Consider the following 23,963-nt stretch of genomic DNA (forward strand, 5'->3'; position numbering starts at 1 on the left):
TGATTTGTAGTCAGTCTAATTAATCTTTTTAGGAAAACTTTGTGCGTTTTTTTTTGGGGGGGGGGGGGGGGGGGGGGGGGGGGGGGTTGGGATTTGTATTAAGTTACCTAATACTCCAATGGTCAAATAAATGCGCGGTGCTATATACAGTGTAATTGTAGGAAACATTGTTTATGTAATGTAGTCTGGCAGTGTTGGAAGTTCCAAACTACTATGCTAAGTATATAACATGATGTCTAGTCGATAGGTAGGATTGATTTTTTTTCTCTGAAGAGGTTAATAACAGATTCTATTGAAAGGAATGTGCATCACTAGCCGGAACCCCGCGCGGGCTAGCAAGCTCTGTATCATAGGGAGCATGGAAAATATAGTACTAACAAAGGAGCAGTTTTGAATCATAGGAAAGCAGAAAACGTCTGTTACTGAAGGCCACTTTTATATACATAAAGGATAGTGAGCTTTATGTTTTTCATGACATTGAGACCTTGGTCGTAGCACACGAAATGCATTGAAACTGAAAATCTGCACAACAAAAATGCATGAGGAGGGTTGGCAACAAAAATTCATGACATTGAGACCAAAGATTGGCAACCAACTTATCTTACCAAGTCGATTCATAATAGAAGGTAGACTCATTGAAAAGGAGACTTTCAGCAATTTAACAGAGGGAAACTATGACTATATTATTTGTAGGAATTCAGGATGGTAGACTAATTATGTCAAAGATATGATTTTGCAGGGAGCAACCAGAAAACCTTGATAATATAATCACACAATGGTCATGTAGAAGAATGTATACGTTATGTAGTTGATAAGACCTTTTTCTTTTAGATACATGCATATACCCATAAAGTACATAAGGTCGAATCATCATGGCATGCAAATAAGAAAAAACTCACCAGTATGATTAATGCTAAATTCTGATAGCTAAGATAAGGCAGTTTAGGATACCTCGGATTAGTTAAGGACAACATTTTGTCGTACCCAAATACCCAACAGAAACATACGAACCATTTTTTTTGGCCCTGCAAAAAACATATAAGATATTAATGAGGAAAGGATGGTAACTGGTGTGCCGATGCACCCATTTGCAGAGGAGATCTTTAAGCAATTATCCATGCAACTCAAACACAACAAAGTATATATATTAGAAATTTATTTTATCAATGTGTGTGATACGAAACCAAATGATTAGATGTAGCAGCAAACTGACAGTAAGTTACCTGACCATCATTACTAAGAATCATGTCTTCCCTACACTTGCCAACTTCTGTAGAAATACCAAATGGTTCAGGTGCTGGAAACTGTACCAAAAAAAAAAGATGAGAAGACACGGCATGGACAAATATTTGACAGGGCAAAAAATATGAAAGTGCAGGGGTCGAGCAAGTATGTGCCCGAAAAAACAGTCAAGTTTCAATGGTTGACTTCAGCGGCCGAATGTGTAGAACGAAATCGAAGGCTGTGGGAAAGCCATCACCAAAGTCCAGTAGCTCTACACCCAGCAAACTGTCATGCGCAGGGGCAAGCTGTGGAAATAATCCCATGAAATGGAAGCAAACAAAATGTTGGTACAATGCTTTTGACTAGCAAATACTAAGGAGCGATTGCAAGGGCATTTAATAGGCCTCTGGAAACAATCCTATAGAATGGAAAAAAAAAATGTCAAGGTTCAATGTCTGTCTGAGAAATAAACATGGCTTACCTGCAGTAGTTCACACTAACATAGTTTGTAAGTTTGAGGAAGCCACCAGTCATGGTCTCATGGACGTTCCAGAAGATCGGAAGCTCTACAGTAGGAGGGGGCAAAACAGCAGCCAAACGTGAATCTGGGATACGTAGCTTTTAGAAATAAGAAACTGAAGGAAATTGAAAGAGAATAAAAATTAATATCTGGAGCCATGAGGAAAGGGAACGAATGATAGGTTCTTGCCTGTGTTGCAAGGTAGATGGCGACCTCTCCTAATCCTTAAGCGGCGGGTTTAGAATGGGCAGAAAAGTGAGGAGGTACGTGAGGTGGGTGAGAGGAGCGGCAAAACATAGGTGAGCCGTGGAGGAGGATGAACACATCGAGCGGCGAATCGGACGGAGCGGCGAATTAGCGGCGACGGCGGCGGGGGCCAGGCACCGTGAGGGGGAGGAGCGGTGCGGGGAGCAGAGGAGGGAGCGTCCTAAGCAGCCGGCCGCGGCGGGGGCCGCGGGCTTCAGCAGCCGGCGGCATCCGCGATGGAGGCGGAGGTCGCGGTGCAGTAATCCTGTAGGGGACGGGAGGTAGGGAAGGGGAGGGAGCCGGCGATGGGGATGGCCGGCGCGACGGCGACGGACGGAGCGACGGCGGCGCTAGCAGGGTCGGGGAGCAGCGCAGACGGCGGCGTGGCTGCGAGGCCGTGGCACAGAGGGCGGCGCTGGGAGGGGTAGGGAGCGGCAGAGTTCACGAGGGAGCAGGCGTCGCAATGCCGAAGAAGGTTCGCGAAAAGCGGAGCGCGGGTTGATTTCCGAAAAACATAAGGGTTTTTTTGCAAAATGACCGCGGCTCGCCCGATCTGGGCCGTCCGCGCGCCCGATCGAACGGCCGGGAAAAGCAGGCGACGTGGCACGCTCGCCGGCCAGCTTTTGGACCCAGGATTCATATGTAAAGATGGTTGTATTATTCCATGTCATGCCAGCTTGCTAGCAGCTAGCATTCCTAATCCTAGTGGCAACGAAAGATACTAGTACTGAAAATTAAAGGAAGGCAGCTCGTCATCCAAAGAACGTATGCATTTGCATCTGCAAATAAGTGAAACAACACGTGATGGATTAGAAACTTGCAGCTCAAGAAAGGCAGTCCAAAGGAAATTACAAAAAAAAAATCAAGCGAAAAGGGTCCACACATCTCTTGAACCAAGGAAAGGTAACAGTGATGGACGTGTTGACAACCAAATTCGAGTGGAGAGTTAAAGGCCCCGTTCGCTTCGCTGAAAAACAAGCCGAAACACCGTTCCGGCTGATTTGTTGTGAGAGAAAAATATTGTTCCGGCTGAAAAAAAAAACAAGCTGAAAAAGATGGATTAGAAAACACGTACAAACCCCAAAAAAGAACAAAAAAAGATCCATCGAATGAAATTAGGTAAACAATTGCAAATTTCCTAAAAAATGGCCCTAGCCAGTTTTGGAAACCGGCTTAGGCCGGTTTTGGCAGAATATCTACAGTAACTTGGAACCTGCCAGTCTCAACCTCTTGGGCCCCAAATCATGTTTTTTTTCTTTTGGAAACTCATTCGATCTCGTGGGATACATGTAGATTGTGTGTGGATTAAGTTTTCTACTGGGATAAGGCCACTGCCCTCTATTCATATGATAGAAAGGATCACCGCTGACTAAGAGATCCATCTATTCAATCGTCAAAACACATTTATCTTTACTTTTTATCTTCTACCTCCAGATTTACCAACTCCGGCCCCTTGCTGTCCAGCACATCTCTCGATGAGATTTGCCAATGTTGTAGGTGACCTTTCTGATCCTAGGACATCTGTACTGTGTGTTTTCACCAATGGGTCTTCCCGAGAGGCATTTGTGGGTGTTTCGGGAAAGAATGAGTGTCAAATCAGCCTCCTTGACCTGCTAGTTGGCCTTGTCATTTAGACCTTCCTCCAATGCATATCTAGGCCATGTGCGGCCTCGAGCGATCTAGCCCCTGCTAGTGTGTTGGCCGTATTTAACGTCAACAAGATGTTAACCTTCATCAGCTGATGTTATTTATATATGTTGGAACAAAAGATGAACACACACCACAGTTCTAGAATGCACAGATCACAGAACAGGGAACCCTCAGCAAAGAAGCAATCACTAGACAATCTGGTGCTGGTGAAATAATGGACGCCGAACAATCCAAATCACGGCGCTTGAACACACGATGTGTGGATAAATAAAATGCACACACCGGACCGTACGATGGTGGCGGGCTTGTATACGTGGATCCATCTGATGCTTTGAATTTGTCAGGAACAATGGATAATAACACTCTTACATGGTGAAGAATGACCAAGATTTTTTAGCAAACCAACAAAGAGTAACTATCATGCTTACATGCCAAAGAACGACTAGTTTAAGGAACCATTGAAGCTCTCGCCCAGGAGAGACCCTATCGGGGCGAGGACAACAATGGGTTGCCCTAAGTCGGCTAGCAAGACTAGGGTGATGCCCTTAATTGGTCATCGGATCAAGATAGGAACAACAATTGGGGTTCGAAAAGCAGAGCAAAGGAGAAGACAGAATAAAAAGTAAGTTTGTAGATTAAGTTGGTTTGATTAGGTCCTCAATTTGCCATGGCCCTTTATATTTATATGGTAGGTGGTCTATCCCAAGGGCACTATAATACACATAGCCTTTCTATGACCAATATGGCATGACAATGGGCCAATACATCACAAAATCACCCGGTTTATGACTTTTTTGAGGCATGTGGTTAGTGACATAAGAAGATGCACGTCACGATCAACATCATAAGACAGGTCCAATTCCATACTGTGATAATTTGTTGTGTCATAATGGTCAATTTGCAAATACCATAAATCTGTGATAAAGTTTATGTGTTATAAATTATTTTATTCAAATAAAAATGTGTCCCTATTGTGGCATGGAAGCCCACCTGTTAGAACGGTCCTACTGCCACCAAGTTAGGTGGGTCCCATATGTCATATGTTTTTTTCTTATTTTTTTCATGTATTCAGCCCATCATCTTTGGCTCTGAAGTGGCCCGTAAGTTGCATTCACAATATGCATGGAAGTGGCCCAATCGAAGTGTCCCGGCTGCATGTAACTGGCCCAATCAAATGCGCGCGGAAATCGTGTAAAATGTGAAAATGAAACACTTCGACCCGATCGAATTCATGACGATCGAATGGAATCAGTCTTACCACTACGTTGCAAAGGTGTTGTTGTAAACTGTTGCAATTTATTTGCTAACACTGTGTGTAAGAAATAACAGTTAAGGCGCTTCAAAGTACCTTTTCTTCTTCCACTGTTATAGTCGAATTCTGAATCATGTGGGTTTCTGAAACAAAATTAGATTTTTGTCACATGGCATGGCAACTTATGTATTATGTTAGCTGGCCTCCTGGATTATTGAAAACTCATCATGACATCTATGTTTAACTATTGTCTATGTCTACATGTTTAATTGATATTCATTCAAATTTACTTGATGTGCTATTATTGATATCATGTGTTAACTATAATAACATGCATAAGGACTTAGGAGTTTCATAGCATCCTGCTGATGTTTTATTTCCATACCAGTCAAAATTAAATAACATAATAATGGGAAGAGAAGATTGTAGAACTACGGGCGATCCTGAAGGCGATTCTATCCCTCCTCCAGTCTAAGCCGCCTCACCGGCGTTCTAGGCCTGCGCCGCCACTAGTCACTCCGACTACGACGTACACGCCCCGCTACCGACCCTCAGTCGATGTCGGCCACCACGTATCGCCGGTTAGCCGTCGTAGCGCCGTCGACCACATATTTCCCCTCTAGGGTCTAAGCGCCGCTTAGGGTTCGTAGAGTTAGGATCGTGTTTTGTGCCTGCATCCTTCGTGAGTGCAGTCACCGTGTTGTCCCCCCCCCCCCCCCCCCCCCGAACTTGATCGTCGCCATGGCATCATCCGGGAGTGGAAATAAGGGGGATTGTGATGGCTCTGGAGGCAGCGATGGCGGCGCCAAGGAGAATGTCGTAGATCTCCTCCTGAAGCTCAACCTCACCGAGTTAGAGGAAGCTGTCCTTGAGTTCAGTGATGACAAAGGGGAGGCCGAGCCGTCGGTGCTGGAATGGGCGGTGGTGGGAAAGGTTCCCTCGCCATCGATCGTACATGTGGCTACTGTCCGGTCGGCTATGAAACCGGCTTGGGGGAATCCCTGCGGCCTAAAGTTTCTAGCGATCGGTGTGAAGACTGACAACATGTTCATTGTGGAACTAGGCAGCAAGATGGAGATGGAGAGGATATTGGCGGGTGCACCGTGGATGGTGGGAAGACACAACGTAATCCTGCAGCCATATGATGAACGTTGTAGCGCGTCGGAAATTGTCTTCGATCGCATGGCGATTTGGGTCAGGCTCCTGAACCTACCTCTGGGATGGATGAATCAACAGTGGGGGATCCGAGCCATGAGCCTTATTGGGAATGTCCTAAAAATGGATGTTGATAGGGACGAGAAAGCCAGTGGGGCATTTTTACGGGCCCGAGTGGAAATTGAGATCGATAAGCCTCTATGTCGTGGGGTTCTACTTCGAACAGGCAGGTCAGAGGAACCGAAATGGTTCAAAGCACAGTATGAAAGGTTGCCCTTTTACTACTTTGCCTATGGCATCATGGGTCATTCTGAGCTGGAGTGCCCCCAGTAGGTGCATAGGAATGAGTTGGGAAAGCTACCGTATGATATCCAACTGAGGGCTCCAGAGGAACGACGAAGGCGAGTGCAGTCCTTCTCTGAGGCTACGGCGGAATCCTTTGGAAGTGGCTCTTCTATAGGTTCGCGCCCACCCCGAGCTCCACGTGGGGGTGCATGGGTCAAGGGGTGAAGGTGGGTCCTACCACTCTTCTTCAAATCTGATGGATGATGAAGAGGATCAAGAGGTCTAGTCACCTCTGAAGGCGCCCCGGGAAGCTCCTAAACGTGTGCAAAATACTGAACGTGGCTGGGCTGGTAGGAAGCTGGACATGGACGGCGCTGATAACACTAGGATTCCAGACAGGAAGAGGAAGTCCAAGCGGTCTAGGCCTGAATTGCAAACCCCGGGCCTAAATGTGCCGGTGGGGTCGAATGCTATTGTCCCCATCAGCCTAGTGAACTCAAGAGTGTCCCAATTGGATTCGGGCGCTGAGAGTACTGGTGAGAGTCTGGAGGAGACTCTAAAGAAACAAAGGAGGGGTAGTCTCACAAACAACGCATGATCGGCAGCGGGTGCGATTGACAGCCCCCGTCGGGCATAATGAAAATCTTATGTTTGAACTGCTAGGGACTTGGGCGGCCCGAGGCAGTTCGTGAGTTGCGTAGCTTGTGTGAGCTACATCGCCCGTGGTTGGTGTTTTTGTCAGAAATAAGGTATTTTAGTAATAATGTGGATGGCCTAGTTAGGACCCTGAATATGTCAGGGGATATTGCATTGGTTGTTTCGGTAGGGGGTGGCCTAGCACTCTTGTGGACCTAGGATGTTGAGGTGAAACTCAAGAGCTATGACAAACTCCATATAGACGTCACGGTTCATCAGTCGTCTGCACCAGGAAAAACTTGGTGTTTCGCTAGCTTTTATGGTGAAGCTAGACGTGATCTGAGGTATAGAAGTTGGGATTTGCTCAAACTCCTTAACTCGAGCAACAATCTTCCATGGCTGTGCGCAGGTGACTTCAATGAAGTGATGTATGCGAGTGAGAAAATTTGTGTTCAAGGGCGTTCGAAAAGCCAGATGGAAGGTTTTCAGGAGGCGGTGGAATACTGTGGTTTCTCGAACCTAGGTTATATCGGGCTTCTGTACATGTGGGACAACAGGCAACCGGACAGCACTAATGTTAAATGTCGCCTAGACAGAGGTCTGGCAAACTCTGAGTTTCTGAACCTCTTTCAGTCGGCCAGGGTCTAGCATGTGTAGACAATGGAGTCAGATCACTGCTGCTTGGTTCTGGAATGCCTTCAGCATAGCGGGGTGAGAAGAAGAATATGCATGTTTCACTATGAAAATATGTGGCGCCGTGATTCTTCTTATACTCGAATGGTGGAAATGACCTAGGATAGACTGGACAATCCAACGAACTTGTCACAACTATCATCGTAGCTTGAGGGGGTGACGGGTACGATGAAGGTTTGGGAGAAGTCCAGTTTTTGTTCAGTGCGTTAGGAACTGAATAGGCTACGTTAGGAGTTGGAGTCAGTCAGGCGCTCATCCTTGCGCTTAGGGCCAACACGGCACGAAAGACAGTTGATGGCTCAGCTGTCAGAGTTGTTAACAAGGGAAGAAGTGATGGAGAAGCAGCATTCTAGGATTGAATGGCTACGAGTAGGGGATCGTAACACCTCTTTCTTCCAAGCAAGATCCAAGGAGAGAGTACGCATCAATCGGATTTCTGCGCTTAGGAGGGATGATGGCTCCATTGCAACTAACCAAGAGGCACTGGAATCAACTTCCTTGGAATTCTATTCAAAATTATTCACTAGGCAGGAAGCACTCGATCCGGGACTAGTTCTAGCTTGTGTCCAAGAAAAGGTTACTCAAGAGATGAATGATGACCTTCAGAAACCATATACGGCGGAGGAGGTTCGGAGAGCGCTGTTTATGATGGGAGCTAATAAGGCCCCCAGTCTGAATGGGCTAGCAGTGGGTTTCTAACAGTTCCACTGGAATGTTTTGGGACCGGGTGTAACAGTGGTAGTGCTGGATTTCTTAAATGGGGGTGAAATACCGGACTCAATTAATAGCACAACTCTAGTGCTAATCCCGAAGGTTAAAACTCCACAGAAGATGAAGCAATTCTAGCCAATCTCCCTTTGCAATGTAATATATAAAATATGCTCAAAGGTGGTGGCCAATCGCCTCCGGGTGCATCTCGATGATGTTATATCAGAGGAGCAAAGTGCCTTCGTCCCTAGCAGACTGATTACCGACAACGTGCTTGTGGCCTATGAGTGCACACATTATTTGTAGAGTAAGAAAGGAAAGGTCGGGGCCTGTGTAGTTAAGTTCGACATGGAAAAGGCATATGATCGCGTTGAGTGGGACTATCTCAAGGGAATTATGCTCAAACTGGGGTTCCATGAGAATTTTGTCTCACTTGTGATGAGGTGTGTGACATCAGTTTCATTTTCAATTAAAGTTAATGGTGTTCTCTCATATGCTTTCAGCCCCACTAGAGGATTATGGCAAGGAGACCCCATCTCGCCGTATTTGTTCCTGCTGTGCGCAGAGGGCTTGTCTTCTTTGTTGAAATCTGTTGGTCCAGTGCATTTATCCAGAGGTGTCCACGTGGGCATCCATGCTCCATGGGTATCGCACCTTCTTTTTGTGGACAATTGTATAGTCTTTTCTAAAGTGTCGCAAAGAGGGGCTGCCAGACTTCAAGAGATCCTAGATACTTATAGCCGGGGATTGGGACAGCAAGTTAACAGAGATAAATCGGTTGTCTTTTTTAGTAAAAATTGCCTAGATGAAGTGAAGTGGTTGGTTCGGCATGAGCTGCATATAGATACAGAAGCACTCTCGGACAAATACTTGGGCCTACCTACTGCACTAGGGCGGTCTACTTCAGAAGCTTTTCAGTTCTTGCCGACAAGAGTTAAGCAGGTAGTGGGTTCTTGGAGTGGCAGACATACGAGCTGTGCAGGAAGAGAAATCCTTCTAAAATTGGTGGCACAAGCAGTCCCTATGTATTCGATGAGCTGCTTCCTCCTCTCAAAAACTACTTGTAAGAAGATGAGATCCACAATTGCTAATTATTGGTGGGGCGGTTCTACGGATAACCGTTGGATACACTGGCTATGATGGGAGGGCCTAACCCAGCACAAATCAGTAGGGGGCATGGGTTTTAGGGACCTGCACCTCTTCAACAAAGCTATGCTAGGGGAATAAGGGTGGCGCTTGATTAGTCGGCCTGACAGTCTTTGAGCTAGGGTCCTCAAAGGCCGATACTTTCATGATGGGAATTTTCTTGATAGTACATGAAAGAAGCATGCAAGCCATACTTGGAGAGCCATCCTAGCCAGAAGAGAAGTTCTGGAGAAGGGTTTGATCAGAAGAATTGGTGATGGAACATCTACAAATATTTGGCAACATAGATGGATCCCCCTGCATTTTTGGGCTAAACCGTTGACGCCTAGTGATGGACAATAGGTTACTTTGGTCTCTGATCTCCTGAATGACACAGGGCAATGGAACGAGGAGCTAATCAGGGCGGTCTTTTTCACGGTTGATGCTAATGCCATACTATGGATCCCCTTGCATCCATAAGAAGAAGACTGGTGGGCATGGGAACCGGAGAAACATGGTGAATTCTTGGTGAAATCAGCATACTGGAAATTAGCTGAATCGGTCATGTAAGAAATTGGAGGGTAAGGTGATAATTCTTGGAAGATACTGTGGAAACTGAAGGTCCCTCCAAAGATCAAGGTTTTTTGGTGGCGGGTATTAAATGAATTCATCCCAGCCAAGGATATTCTGAATCATCGTCATATTGAACCAGTTGGTTTCTATGAGTGGTGTGGAAGCGAAAGGGAGACAATCAAGCACATCTTCAGGGATTGCACTACTGCCAAGGGTTTCTGGCATGAGGCAAAAGCTCTAATAGGTGTGAAGCTCCCTCCGCTACATCCCTTGACTTGGGCAAGTGATATTTTACGAGATGAGGTTTGTTCTGAACGTGATCGCTGTGTCATCATTATTGGAATGTATGCTCTCTGGACATAGCTGAAAGGTCCTAATGGCTAGAGGGGGGTGAATAGCCTATTAAAATTTCTACAACAACACTTAACAAACCAATTAGACAATTATGAGGCAAAGCAAGTGTTGCGCTAGCCTACTAAAAATGCAAGGCACCTACCACAATTCTAGTTTCTATAGTTTCTAACCACACAATGGTTATGTCACTATACTAAGTTAGTGTGCTCTTAAAGACTAACTAAAGAGTCACACTAACTAAACTAACAAGCTCTCACAACTAGCTACACTAAAGAGCTTAATAACTAGTTTGCAGTAATGTAGAGAGAGTGAGAAAGATGGTTATACCGGCGAGTCGAGGAATGAACCAATCCATCACAAGAATGAATACCAATGAAGACCAATCACCTCGGAATCAAATGATGACACAATGATTTTTTACCAAGGTTCACTTGCTTGCCGGCAAGCTAGTCCTCGTTGTGGCGATTCACTCACTTGGAGGTTCATGCGCTAATTGGCATCACATACCAAACCCTCAATAGGGTGCCGCACAACCAACACAAGATAAGGATCCCATAAGCCATGAGCAATTTACTAGAGTACCTTTTGGCTCTCCGCCGAGGAAAGGTCAAGAACTCCTCACAATCACCACGATCGGAGCCGAAGACAATCACCAACCTCCGCTCGATGATCCTTACTGCTCCAAGCCATCTAGGTGGCGGCAACCACCAAGAGTAACAAGCGAATCCCACAGCGAAACACGAACACCAAGTGCCTCTAGATGCAAACACCCAAGCAATGCACTTGGATTCACTCCCAATCTCACAAAGATATTGAATCTATGATGGAGATGAGTGGGAGGGCTTTGGCTAAGCTCACAAGGTTGCTATGTCAATGCAAATGGCTAAGAGAGTGAGCTTGAGCCGGCCATGGGGCTTAAATAGAAGCCCCCATGAAATAGAGCCGTTGTACCCCTTCACTGGGCACAACTCGGGGTGACTGGATGCTCCGGTCGGATCGACCAGACGCACCCTATCATCGTTTGGTCAACGGATGGCTACCACGTTGTCCCTCTCTTCAAACACTGAGCGCTCAATCCCAACAGTCAAGTGATGACCGGACGCAGCACAGTGCCATGACCGAACATAGGACCCCAGCGTCCGATCACTTCCAGTAGATTCCAGCTGTGACCGGACGCATCAGTTTGATCATGACCAGATGCAAGACCCCAGCGTCTGGTCATTTCTAGTAAGCCTCCACTCATGATCGGATGCATCCGGTCACGCCCGACCGGACTTACCCAGTGTCCGGTCACACTATCTCCTCTGTGCGCTGCCACATCAGTAGGACCGGACGCACCCCACCAGCGTCTGGTCACGAAGTGACCCAGCGTCCAGTCGAAGACTGACGCCATGATCTTCACAACTTCCATTGACCGGACGCTCTGGTCCAGTTGAGACCAGCGTCCGGTGCACTCTGTAAAACCCTGTCTTTTCTGTACAGTGCGCCGGTGGCACCGTTGGACTGTCCGCACTCTATGGGCGGACACTCCACCGGTGAAGTTTCTAACCCTTGCTCCCAAGTACTAAACACAATGTGTATCACCTTTGTGCATGTGTGTTAGCATATTTTCACAATCGTTTTCAAGGGTGTTAGCACTCCACTAGATCCTAAATGCATATGCAATGAGTTAGAGCATCTAGTGGCACTTTGATAACCGCATTTCAATACGAGTTTCACCCCTCTTAATAGTATGGCTATCGAACCTAAATGTGATCAAACTCGCTAAGTGTCTTGATTACCGAAACGAAAAGGCTCCTACCATTTATACCTTTGCCTTGAGCCTTTTGCATTTCTTTTTACTTCTTTTCCAAGTCCAAGCACTTGATCATCACCATGTCAACACCATCATCATGTCATGATCTTCATTTGCTTCACCACTTAGAGTAGTGTTACCTATCTCTTGATCACTTTGATAAACTAGGTTAGCACTTAGGGTTTCATCAATTCACCAAAACCAAACTAGAGCTTTCAACAGCGCAACAGGAAAGACCATGGGGAGTAACAGCTATCGCTGTGGAAAGCTATACAATGGGTAGTGGATATGGCCCATGATTTTTGGCAGACCACCAAACAAGCTATGCAATGGACAACCGGGGTTTCTAAACCAACATGGAGGACACCACCGACAGGTTGCATGAGATGCAATGTGGATGGGGCATTTGATCCAAGGACTGGCCAGGGGGCAACCGGGCCTGTTCTTCGGAATCACAGTGGTAGCTTTATGAGTGGAAGAGCGAGATGGTACCCGTATGGCCTAGACTCACTAGCATTGGAAGCATTAGCCTACAAGGATGGGGTATGGCTGGCTGCGGAGAGGGGTGTCCAGTGTCTGTAGGTTGAAACTAATAGCTAGGAATTGGTGAAGCTCTAGGAGGCAGTAGACACTCAACAATCTAGTATATATCCGATTCTTAAAGAGATAAAAGACCGCAGTGCAGCTTTCTTTTTAATTTTCCTTGATGTATGCTAATCGCTCTTGTAATCAAGTTGCTCATGTACTAGCTAGACAGGTCTCATATGACATTAGGATGGGTGAGTGGCATTCGACCCCATCCTGTGTTCTTCATCTGCTGACTGAAGATTGTACTCTTGTTGATTCCTGATAAGAGAAAGATCATCAAGTCGTAAAAAAGATTGCAGAACTACGCTTCTGTTACACTCAAAAAGTCAACAGGATTATAAACACAGACTTTACGTAACGGCCAAGTAGGACTAGTAGGAGTAGAACTAATGCATGGCCACGCCTTCATTTCAGGTTGACGCTGCAACAGGTGACTCGGGGGCGACCTCGTCTGCGCTCTAGGCGCCCCCCCTCCCTACCTACACTCCGCTGGCCATCACCGCCCTCCACATGCAGCGGCGACGGCCCCAAAAAAAGGGAGCTCAGCCGCAACCCCACTCCCTCCCCCTCTCTTCTCCAACCTCCCCCCCACCCCATACCAACTCCAAGTGACGGATCTGGGCCTGCCGTCAACGGATCCGGCACATCCACCTTCCCGTGCCCCTGCTCAGGTACCCTCCGGCGGCCGACAACTCATCTCGTGATGGGCGGCCAGGTCTGGGTCTAGTCAGCGACCTACGCCCTTTGGAGACGGGCCAGCGACTGTCCGTGGCCGGGGGTGTCGGCGGCCTGGCTGGGCCACGCGAAGCGTTCATGCCGGTCGGTGCCTGGCTCACGCCGGTGCAGCCGCCCACTGCGTGCGTCTCGTGTCTGCTTACATGAAGGCCACCTTCGCCCTTCGCGACACGTGCGCATGCGACACATCTAGGCCGACGCTCATGGTTCGGAGGTGCCGCTAGGGTGCGTGGCTGGCCTGGACGTGGCTGGTGCTGGCGGCCATCTCCGGCTCTATGGCTGTGGCTGGCAAGCCGTCGGTTATTCTCGAGCATCCCCAGCGAGTATGCTGGCCGACGAGCCAGATACGGGCAACCTAGGGCTGGGTCCCGTCTCCCTCTCGCCGGATCTATGCTTGGTGGTGACTAGCGCTTTGGGCGATGGCCTCTGCGCGGCGACGACGGCTTGGAGGCTTTGCCTGTAGGCACGCGTTCGTGGCACCGGTGGCCTCAACGGGGCGCTGGGGGCTTTGGTGGGTAGGCATGTGCTACGGTTGGGCATGGCTGGGCCACCACCATGCGGTGGCTAGTGATCTAGCTGGGCAGGGGCGGTGCAGCCCTGCCTCTGGGGTCGGTGGTCGGGGCCAAGGAACTCCCTAGCGCCGTCAGCAAACAAGCTCTTAGGTGGAAACCCCGCCCAGCTTCTCACTTTGGGCCGACGACGGTGGTGCAGCGTGCATCATTCACCTTCCTGAAGGTGTCGCCGAAGGATCAGTTCATCGTGCGAGTCGTTGGGGCCAGTTTTGGGGCGAAAGTCCTTCTTGTGCCCTCTAAACGTTGTTGGCGTCTGTGGACGTCATGCCCTCCTTGCAGGCTTCATTGTTGGCCACCATCTGTCGATGCCGGTCCTTGCTTGTGCTATACCTGCCTGTGCTTCAGCTTCCTCCTTGCTTTGGTCTGTCCACCTCAGGTGTTGGTGTCGCCGCAGTCGTCTTCTTCTTCGCAGCGGCTACCTGGTCGCTGGCGCATACGTCTTCTTCGCAGTGGCTACCTGGTCGCTGGCGGATACGGTCGCCTTCTTCTTCGTAGCGGCTACCTAGTCGCAGGCGGACACTGTCGCCTTCTCCTTCGCAGCGGTTACCTGGTCGCTTGTGGATGGATGATGAGCTCTCCGCAGCTAGTCGCTTGCGGATGGATGCTAAGCTTTCTACCGGTGGATGCTTTGCCACCACGACTTCACCCACCCTCTGTTGGCGACATTTGCACGAATGTACTTTTTCTTTGGTAGGCTTAGTTGGTTGGTGTTTTGGGGTGGAGGGCCCCCCCTACCCCCTTGTGTATTCTTGATGTTCGTTTCTGTCTTTGGGTCTCCGCCGGTAATCCTAAGATTACTTGTGAGTCCTTTGTATCCGTATTCCGGTCTTTCTTTTGCCTTTTTCTCTTAATGAAAAACTAGTAGGACTGGTGTAATATAATGTCAGTTGTCATGGGCGGAGCCACCGCCGGCAACCTAACAGGCCAGCTACCGGGCTCTAGCCGGTGGCAGGGCATCTGGACGGCCCCTGCTGCAGAATCCAAAAAAAAAAAAAATTGCAGCTGAGTCAAGGTCTACTTATTGTTTGTTATAAGGTGAAGATACTTTTGTCGACAAGAATCAAAGTGCAAGTTCCCAGTTGAATGTGTAGCAGCAATCTACCAAACTAAGAGCCGGTTTAGATGCACTAGCTAAACTTAGCTGCTAAGCATCCAAACAATCTAGCTAAAAAAAAGCTAAAGTTTAGTTAGATTTAGCTATTTCAATCTAGCTAAAGCCAGCTAAAATTTAGCCGAGTTTATTAGTTGGAGCATCAAAACATCAAGCTAAAATTTAGTTGAGAGACATTTAGCTAGCTAAAGTTTTACTTTGAAATTTTAGCTAGCTAAATTTTAGTTGGTTACATCCAAACGTATTTCACAATCACAAGATTCAATAATTGTGTATAGTTAGCGAAGCTTCGTAGGCACCTGTAGTGCATCACCGAATCGTGCTAGGATCTGGAGCAGGTGAAAAAAGTGGCGACGACAACGTACTGTACTACTCTACGAGCAGTCGAGCACGCTGTCGTGATCAGCTGATTCTCTATTGAATACTAATTGGTACTCCCTTTGTTCGAAATCTAAGTTATTATTTTAATACTGTTGAAAGCATCTTAAGTCATACAAAATTTATATTATGAAATAATAATATTTATGATACTAAATAAATATTATTAGATTTTTTATTAATTATGTTTTCATAGTATATCTATTTGATGTCACAAAACTTTATAATTTTGTCTATAAATTTGGTGTAACTGATATGTTTTAACTCTACAAGAAAGTTGGAATAAACTATAATTTGAAACGGAAGGAGTAACTAAATTAGCTTGTGGAGAAAGGAATTTGCTAAATTTCAGGTGCCTGAATTTTAGTTTTCTTTCAGGCGACGGTTATTGCATATATTTTATACTGAAGTTGCAGTTTTAGTTTGTTGGAATATCTATAGACACAATCCGCAGTTCTGAGAATAAAAAAACCCGTTAGATAAAACTACAAACTTGACAAAATCCAATATATGCTGGCACAAAGACAATTTAACAATTTACAATTATTTTCATAGTCAGACAAGAACAAAATTTGATATGTTATGACATAAAAAAAATAACAAATTATAAATGTGACAATTTACTTATACTAATTGGTAGTACAATAGTGTGTTGACTGAAATTATCTTAAAACTTAAGCGTCTGGGATATAGGGGAAGTGGTGTAGAAAACACGGGCTGCTGAACAAAAAAAAAAAAATCTACGGCTAGGAAACTGAATTCCTCGTCACACTTTTGTTGGCTCCGAAACCGACAAGCGAGGGGCGGCAATTGTTCCATCTGTCTAGAGCTACTAGTACGTCAGGTCAAATAAACCACGTGTGTGTACATCCTTGTTGTCCTAGGAGTCAAGTACAACCGTGCCAACCGCAAAGACGAATCAGTAGTAGAGTGTACGAGAACAAGTGCTAGCTAGCTCTACCTCTCCATTATACTGTTTCACCGAGAGATCGATCGTCGAGATGATGGACGCGCTTGCTGCATACTCATGGTTCGGTCAGCTCTCAGTAGTGATCAGCGTCCTGGCCGTGTGCTGGACCATGGTCTGGCAGAACCTGGAGCACATCCGTCTGCAGCAGTTCTTCGCGCGCAACTTCAACCGTCGCCCGCGGCGGATCGCCGCCATGGTGGACCCCTACCTGTCCATCACCTTCGAGGAGTACGAGGGTGGGCGCATCAAGAGCAGCGACGCCTTCAACGAGGTGAAGTCGTACCTGACCACGGCGAGCACGCGCGACGTGCGCCACCTCAGGGCCGAGAGCGGCGGCGGCCAGCGCGACGCCAACAACGGCACCGACAAGGGCAGGCTCGTCCTCAGCATGGCCAAGGGCGAGGAGGTGGCCGACGTCTTCCGCGGCGCCACCGTGTGGTGGTCGGCCGACTCCGTGCCGTACTGGACCCGCGCGGCGCGCGCCGAGCGCCGCTACTTCCGGCTGGACTTCCACGAGACCCACCGGGACCTGGTGATCAACGACTACATCCCGCACGTGCGCAGGCAGGGCCGCGCCATCATGGTCCAGAACCGCCAGCGCAGGCTCTACACCAACATCCACTACGAGGGCTACGACGACGACGGGTGGTACGAGGACGTGTGGACCCACGTCCCGTTCCACCACCCCAAGACGTTCGACAAGCTGGCCATGGACCCGGCGAAGAAGGAGGAGGTGATGGACGACCTGGACATGTTCAGGAACGGCAGGGAGTACCACGACCGCGCCGGGAAGCCGTGGAAGCGCGGGTACCTCCTGTACGGCCAGCCGGGCACCGGCAAGTCCACCATGATCGCGTCCATGGCCAACTACCTCGACCACTACGTCTACGACTTCGAGCTCACGTCGGTGAAGGCCAGCACCGAGCTCCGGAAGCTGCTCATCGAGACCAAGAGCAAGTCCATCATGGTGTTCGAGGACATCGACTGCTCAGTCGACGTAACCGGCAAGCGCAAGAGCAAGCAGGAGGAGGAGACGGCGGCCGACAAGGACGACGAGGCGGAGGAGAATAAAGACGGCGGCGACCCGCGCCGCCAGAGCAAGAAGGATGCCAAGAGCAAGGTCACGCTGTCCGGCTTGCTCAACTTCATCGTCGGGCTCTGGTCGGCGTGCGGCGAGGAGCGGCTCATCGTGTTCACCATCAACCACGTGGAGAAGCTCGACCCGGCGCTGATCCGGACGGGGCGGATATATGGACAAGAAGATCGAGATGTCCTACTGCGACTTCGAGTACGTCCTTCAGGTTCCTCGCGAGGATGCACCTCGACGAGGACGTCGAAGGCCACGAGCTCTTCGGCGTCGTTAAGGCGTTGCTCCAGGAGGTGAATATGGTGCCTGTCGACGTCGGTGAGCTTCTTACACCCAAGACTCTCGACGACGACGCCGGGTCGTGCCTCGTAAGGCTGGTGACGGCGTTACAAAAGGCGAAAGCCGAGGATGCTGCAAAGGCAGGGGCACAGGCTCAACAAGACGGGAAGGCTATCGTTGTCGAGGACGACAAATAGCTGAAGAATCAGCGCACACCGGTCACTCGCTGGCTAAAGTATGCATAGTGGCTTAGGTCACTCCGTCAATGTGCTTTATTTCAAGAGTCAGGATTGTATCCGTTCAGTTTAAGTTAGTGGTGCAAGTGAAATTTGTCTGGGTAGTTGTGGTTGTAAACACGTCTTGTATAAATGTATATTTATGTAGGAGTACATTAATTATTGATACTTTTAGTGAGTTATCGCTGTCTACCTTGTACTATTAGAAAAAAAACTATTTGAACTTAGTAAGAAATGGATTTTCTACAATTTGCTTCACTAAATGACATTTCTAAGAATGAATTTCAAATGTTGTTTGGACGATTGAAAATATAGAGAAACAACTACCCCATCCGTTCTAAATTATAAGTTACTTTGACTTTTTTTTGTACATTTATTTTGCTATGCATGTACATATAATATTATGTCTAAATACATATTAAAATAGATGGAGCAAAAAAATCAAAACGATTTATAATTTAAAACAGAGGGAGTATCCCTCTTCACACACAAAGTATGATATCTCCCCTCACAGGAAAAAAAAACCTCTATAGAAATGGCTCCCGCGGGCTCGAACACGCGCCCCTCGCGACTCGACTGCGAGATAGTGAGCGTAGGTATACTTGGTCATGCAGCCCGAGGCACGACGGCACGGCACGAAGCCCGCTTTTTTAGCACGACACGAGCACGGCACGGCCCGGTGACATGTGGGCCCGGGCTGGCCCGGCCCGAGGCAGCAGGCCGTGCCTGGGCCGCTGCTCAGGCCCGTGGGCTGGCACGGCGCGGCCCGCCCTGAGTCAGCCGGCCCGGCAACGGCCCGATGCAAGCCATGGCCTGCTAAAAAGGCCCATCGCCCTAACCCTAAATCCCCCCTCCCAACGCGCAGGCGCAGCCCCGTCCCCGTACCTGCGCCGCACTCAGAGTCACGGACTCGTTTCCCACCTGCTCGCCAGCACGCCACGTCGCCACGGCCGTGGCCGTGCCCTGGAAGGCTGGAAGCACAGCCACCCATGGGGGGCTCCTCACCGCCGCGCGGGTGCACCTGGAAGTGCCACCACCTGTGGGGGAATCGGCCTCGACCGCAGTGGCTTCCTCGGGAGCAAGCGCGCCGACCTAGGGGACGCCGACCCCGAGCTCCGCCCTGCTCCCTTCTCCGCTCACCCCGACAGATCCGGCGTCAAGCGCCCTGGCTGCCTCCCCTCCGCCCGCGCAGGCCCCTCCCCACCAGGGCGAGCACGCCGGCGACGGCCGCCGCTTCCCGTGCGCCTCTTCCGCATTCCCCGCGCGCGGCGGTGTCTCCCTCGCGCGCCGCACGACATCCACGGCCAGATTCGAACGACGATGGGCGGATTCAAACACGCCAGCAACCACCGCCTCCTTACCTCCCCGCGCGGCCCCACATCCAGCCTCCAGGGCGAGCGCGCCGGCGGCGGCCGCCGCTCCTCGTGGCTGCCCTTGCCTCCTGCTCTCCCCTTCCCTCTCTCTGTGGGCCTCGGGCTAGCCTGGCACGCTTGGCAGCCCGTGCCTTCTCGGGCCGGCCCGGCCCAAAAAACGGCCCAGCAGGCCGTGTCGGGGCCCTTGGTCAGGCACGACGCCCGGCTGGGCACGGCCCGGGAGGCCCGCGTGCCGTGCCGGCCCGACATCCTCCGGGCCGTGCCTGGCACGGGCCCGTGCCGTGCCGAGCCGGGCCGGCCCGATGGCCAAGTATAAGCGTAGCTAGGTAGCTACAAACCAGAGAACATGCCACCAAACAACTGCTGTCGGGATCCTGAGCAAGGCGCCCAAACACCAGTGGTCTACGTGGCCATAGCCTGGGCAGCGGCGGTCTGGATGCTAGACGCGATACAGGCTAGGTAGAGAGAGAACCAAACAGGCAACCAGGGGCGGAGCCAGGGCAAGTGCTGCCCACGCTGCATCACCCAAGAGCCAATGAATTTAAGTAGTACATGTATTTTTAGCAAGGCTAAGAACATTTGGGAAACCATGTATCAACAGATACGCTGAACATTTCTACCGCGGTAACAAAACTAGGTCCGCCTCATTGCTCTGCAGTGCATAAGCTAGTGATCCACAGCAAATCACCGTGCATCCATGCTACTTTAGGCACTATTCTTTGAGACTTTGGGAAGTCTTGACTCTTGGGGCTTCATCAGACATCAGGAGCCCCCCCCTGTGAGTTGTGACGAGGTCCAGCTCGTAGCCGTCCACTACTCTGTGGCCACCACTCCTCCACAAGACCACAATCCAAACCTCAGTTCCGCGCCATAAACCGCACCCACTACGGCAGAAACTAAACGACACGGGCCATACGCCCTCAGCCACCACAAGAGTCCATAGCCACAACCCATGGACGACGCCTGGCCGTGGCTGGCCTCCCTGCCGCCTCCTCTTCGTGATGAAGGCGGGCCCGACACACCGTCGCCGCCGCCATGGTCTCTCCCGCTCGCCGCCTCCATCGCGCTGCAGGCCCACACAACGGCTGCTGCTTCTGCGTCTCCCGCCGGCAACGGCGATGACGATGATGACGGCGAGCCCGCGCTGCTCGTCGCTTTCTCCGTCGCCGTCATCGGCGCAGGCGGCGAGCCGCGCGCGCTGTGGGCGTCTGAAGGCTTCGCGGCGTCCTCGCCGGTCGCGCTGAGGGTGCAGCTTCTGGTTCAGCTCCTCAACGAGGTGCTCGCGCTCTCTCCGTACGTCCCCTGCTTGGGCGCGGCAACCGGCGTTGACGACCTCGGCCGCGGGGACGTGTCCGAGGCCAAGGTGGACGCGGAGACCGTCTCCGCCGTCGTCGGGGCGGGTGGCGCCGATCCTTCTGCGCCCGCCGCGGCGGCCTTCTTCTCGATCGCTCTTCTGCTGCGACTCTTCTGGCTGTGCGCACTCGACGCCCCGGCAGACGCCGGGTACCTCTTCTTCCGAGACCTCGGGGCGGAGATCGAGCGCGGCCTCGGCGAGTGCCGGCCGGCGCTCGGCGTGTTCCTGCGCTCCGTCGGCCCGGACGTCGAGGACCAGTTCATGCGCTCGCTCGGGTACATGCTCGCCAAGTGGTGCCTGCTGCGGGAGATACAGGCTGCTGCTGCCGGGCCGGCGGCGGCACCGCGTCGTCGTCGCGCGCTCCCCGCCGCGTGCCTGTCGTACGCCACCGAGGTGCACGGCCTCTGGGTCCTGAAAGGCTACGCGCCCGTGCTCGCCATGCCGCGCGTCGTCGCGGGCCCCGCGTCCACGTCCATCGCGGCGTCGCCGCACGAGGTGCCCGAGGAGCCGGCGCTGCGGTACGCCCTGGCACACCAGCAGCTGGAGGCCGTGGCGCAGCTGGAGTACGCGGTGCGCGTGAGCGACAGGAGGTTCGTGACCGTCTCCGTGCGCGTCGACAACGTTCGGGTACGCGTCGCGCGGCTCGCGTTCCGTAAGGACGACGGCGACGGCGGCGGCAACGACGGGTATGAAGAAGACGACGCCGGCGTCGACAACGACGTCATGGACGGCGAGAGCCATTTCCCGTCCCGTATCCGCGTCTGGGTCGGCCCGCTGTTCGGCGCGTCCTATGCCACGGGACCGAGCCTCGGCCGCTCCACGGGGAACCCCGAACGTGACGTCGAGATGACGCGCACCGTCAAGGGCGCCTTCGCCGGTGCCACCAAACCAGCCAACGGCGCGCCAAGAATCAAGGCGAAGATGCGCTCGTCGTCGCGGACGCGTAACAGGAGCTGGCGGTGGGAGCAGGAGGCCGAGGGCAGCGCCGGCGTGTTCGAGGGGGTTCTCTACGACCCGGTCACCGGGACGGAGGTGTCCGCGTGGCGCCCCGGCATCGGCGGCGGTGGCACCGGAGCAGCAGACCCGAGGAACGGCATGAGAAGGCGGTATGGCGGGCCTGGGCGGGCGTTCAGCAAGATGCGAGGTCTGGTGGTGGCCGGCGACGAGCTGCCGGAGGAGATGACGTGGAGGGTGGGGAGGGAAGCAGAAGGGAGGACGCTGCGCTGGCGGTTAGGGCTCAAGGCCTGGGTGAGCTACCTGCCCAACGAAGTGAGGAGCCGCCACTTCGAGACCCGCTGCGTCGAGTGGGCGCGCGAGGTGGATCTGCCGCTTGTGGCCGTCGACGGCGACGAGAGCTAATAAGGGTTGATCGAATCTTCACATCCCTCCGCTTATTAGCAAAATGTAGCATGAGACTAGAGAGGCTGCCGCCTGCCGGTGCCCTGTAGATAGATAATGTAACATGGCAACATGAGATGCACTATAGATTTACAGAAAAGAAATGGATCGCTTGTACGGGGTTGTATCAATTACCATTTACCAAAATTGGTTCGCCACCAAAAAGCCAACAATTTTTTTTTGGCGGCCGTTCATACTTTTGACAAACTTTGACTAGCAAATGAACTGAAATTAACAAGGGGCACTATATCACAACATGGTTTTCAAAAAAAAAAAAAACTATATATCGCAACATATGTTGCAAATGGCGCAGTATGATATGGATTATGCTCATCAGGTGCTTGTACAAGATCTTGTCTTTTTGCAAGCAAATATTGCCTTTGTCCCAAATTATCTGTCGCTTTTGGTTTCCGTGCGGCAAGTTTAACTCGATTTGTAGAAAATGCGTGCAACATTTGTATCTCCGAATAAATTTATTAAAAAACTAGATTCAAAGATCTTTTCAATGATACCAATTATATACCATAAATATTAATATTTTTAAATATATATTTTGTCAAAATTGTTTCTCGGAAAACGAAAACGATAGATATTTTGGGACGGAGGTAGTAGGGTGGCTTTAGAGTAAAGGAGGGATGAGCAAGTCTGAATTTGAGAGACCCATATGTTAATTTTTTCTATTGAGCTGACATGAGTGGATGGAACTAAAACATAAAGCGAGAAAAACTAAGGACTTCATATCTAGACATTTTAAATGGGCAAGACAAAAATCAGAAGGAATTTTCTCTGGAGGGGAAGAAGAGAGGCCAATGATGGACATTGGTTGCTTAATCACTTGGCCAAAAGTTTGTATGCCCAAAGATCTCGGAGGACTTGGGCTACATGATCTCAAACATCTAGGTTGGGCTTTGAGACTAAGGTGGCTCTGTACGTATGGCAAAAGAGACAGCCTGTAAACCTTGGGCTGAATTTCAGATACAACTTCGTTCACTCTCTGAAAGATTTCTTCTCTGTGTTTTAGTGTGCGACACAGGCAATTTTGGCAGCATTAGGTAAAGCATCACTTCTGTACAAAAGCAATTGTCGGCTTCAGTTCGCACTCTGCTTCCGGGAAAAAAGGGATCGATCTGAGCAGAGGTGGCCAGCACCCAGTGGCGATTTTGACTGCAATTTTTTTCTATTTAGAAGCGCTGTGCTTGCAACAAATGTCAGGAGCAGACACGGAATCGGCCTGCCATTCATCCTATGGATAAACAAAGACAAGGTCGTTTGGCAGGCAAGGCGCAAGAATCCAAACCTGTACTCCTACTAAAAATGGGATCAATGCCACGGGAAGTTGGCATTGGGCTGGGCAGCACGGCGAGATGCATGGAGTAGACAGACAGCTACGGGCTAACGAACGCGTTGCGGATAGCAGGATTTGGACGAAACCGGACACCTGCGGACCACGGAGTGCAGCGGCGGCTTTTGCGGCCACGGGGCGACCCCGACGCCAAACGTCCGGGACGCTGCTCCGCGGTCGCCACGAGGAACTTCCCGTCGCAGCCCCCGCCCCGCGCCCGCACCGGACGGCGTGCCAATGGTAGCTCCCATGCTCGAGGGGTCTGCGTCTGCCCGGAAGAAGAAAAAAAAAAAATCCGTGGAGACGACGTACGATCCCATCATC

At 50.5% G+C, this 23,963-nt stretch overlaps 2 protein-coding genes, 1 long non-coding RNA gene and 1 pseudogene across 4 annotated transcripts; 3 read left to right on the forward strand and 1 right to left on the reverse strand.

Annotated features, from left to right (window-relative positions):
* Nucleotides 1-86: 86 nt before the first annotated feature.
* LOC136539605 (uncharacterized) lies at nucleotides 87-2,455 on the reverse strand. Of its 2 annotated transcripts, XR_010779720.1 has the most exons (5): nucleotides 1,934-2,455; nucleotides 1,706-1,829; nucleotides 1,224-1,529; nucleotides 952-1,025; nucleotides 87-522 (listed from the first exon to the last, which is right to left on the reverse strand). It is a non-coding gene; the product is annotated as an uncharacterized lncRNA (long non-coding RNA). The 2 variants fall into 2 exon arrangements; XR_010779719.1 differs by having other exon boundaries at nucleotides 87-1,025.
* A 3,178-nt stretch (nucleotides 2,456-5,633) lies between these two features.
* Nucleotides 5,634-6,380, forward strand: LOC136537027 (uncharacterized). Its single transcript, XM_066529130.1, has one exon. It carries the CDS (start codon nucleotides 5,634-5,636, stop codon nucleotides 6,378-6,380), a length of 747 nt encoding a protein of 248 aa, XP_066385227.1.
* A 10,224-nt stretch (nucleotides 6,381-16,604) lies between these two features.
* Nucleotides 16,605-18,133, forward strand: LOC136537028 (AAA-ATPase At3g28540-like; annotated as a pseudogene).
* Nucleotides 18,134-20,453: 2,320 nt separating this feature from the next.
* LOC136539606 (uncharacterized) lies at nucleotides 20,454-22,492 on the forward strand. The gene has a single exon (XM_066531563.1). It carries the CDS (start codon nucleotides 20,498-20,500, stop codon nucleotides 22,256-22,258), a length of 1,761 nt encoding a protein of 586 aa, XP_066387660.1. The 5' UTR covers nucleotides 20,454-20,497; the 3' UTR covers nucleotides 22,259-22,492.
* Nucleotides 22,493-23,963: the final 1,471 nt, after the last annotated feature.

This window comes from Miscanthus floridulus, chromosome 2 (genome assembly GCF_019320115.1).
Source record: "Miscanthus floridulus cultivar M001 chromosome 2, ASM1932011v1, whole genome shotgun sequence".
In the NCBI taxonomy this organism is placed as follows: Eukaryota; Viridiplantae; Streptophyta; class Magnoliopsida; order Poales; family Poaceae; genus Miscanthus; species Miscanthus floridulus.

Bases quoted from the DNA above. Each gene is read 5' to 3' on its own strand.
- LOC136537027 (XM_066529130.1), top strand. From the start codon at position 5,634: ATGGCATCATCCGGGAGTGGAAATAAGGGGGATTGTGATGGCTCTGGA.
- LOC136539606 (XM_066531563.1), top strand. From the start codon at position 20,498: ATGGACGACGCCTGGCCGTGGCTGGCCTCCCTGCCGCCTCCTCTTCGT.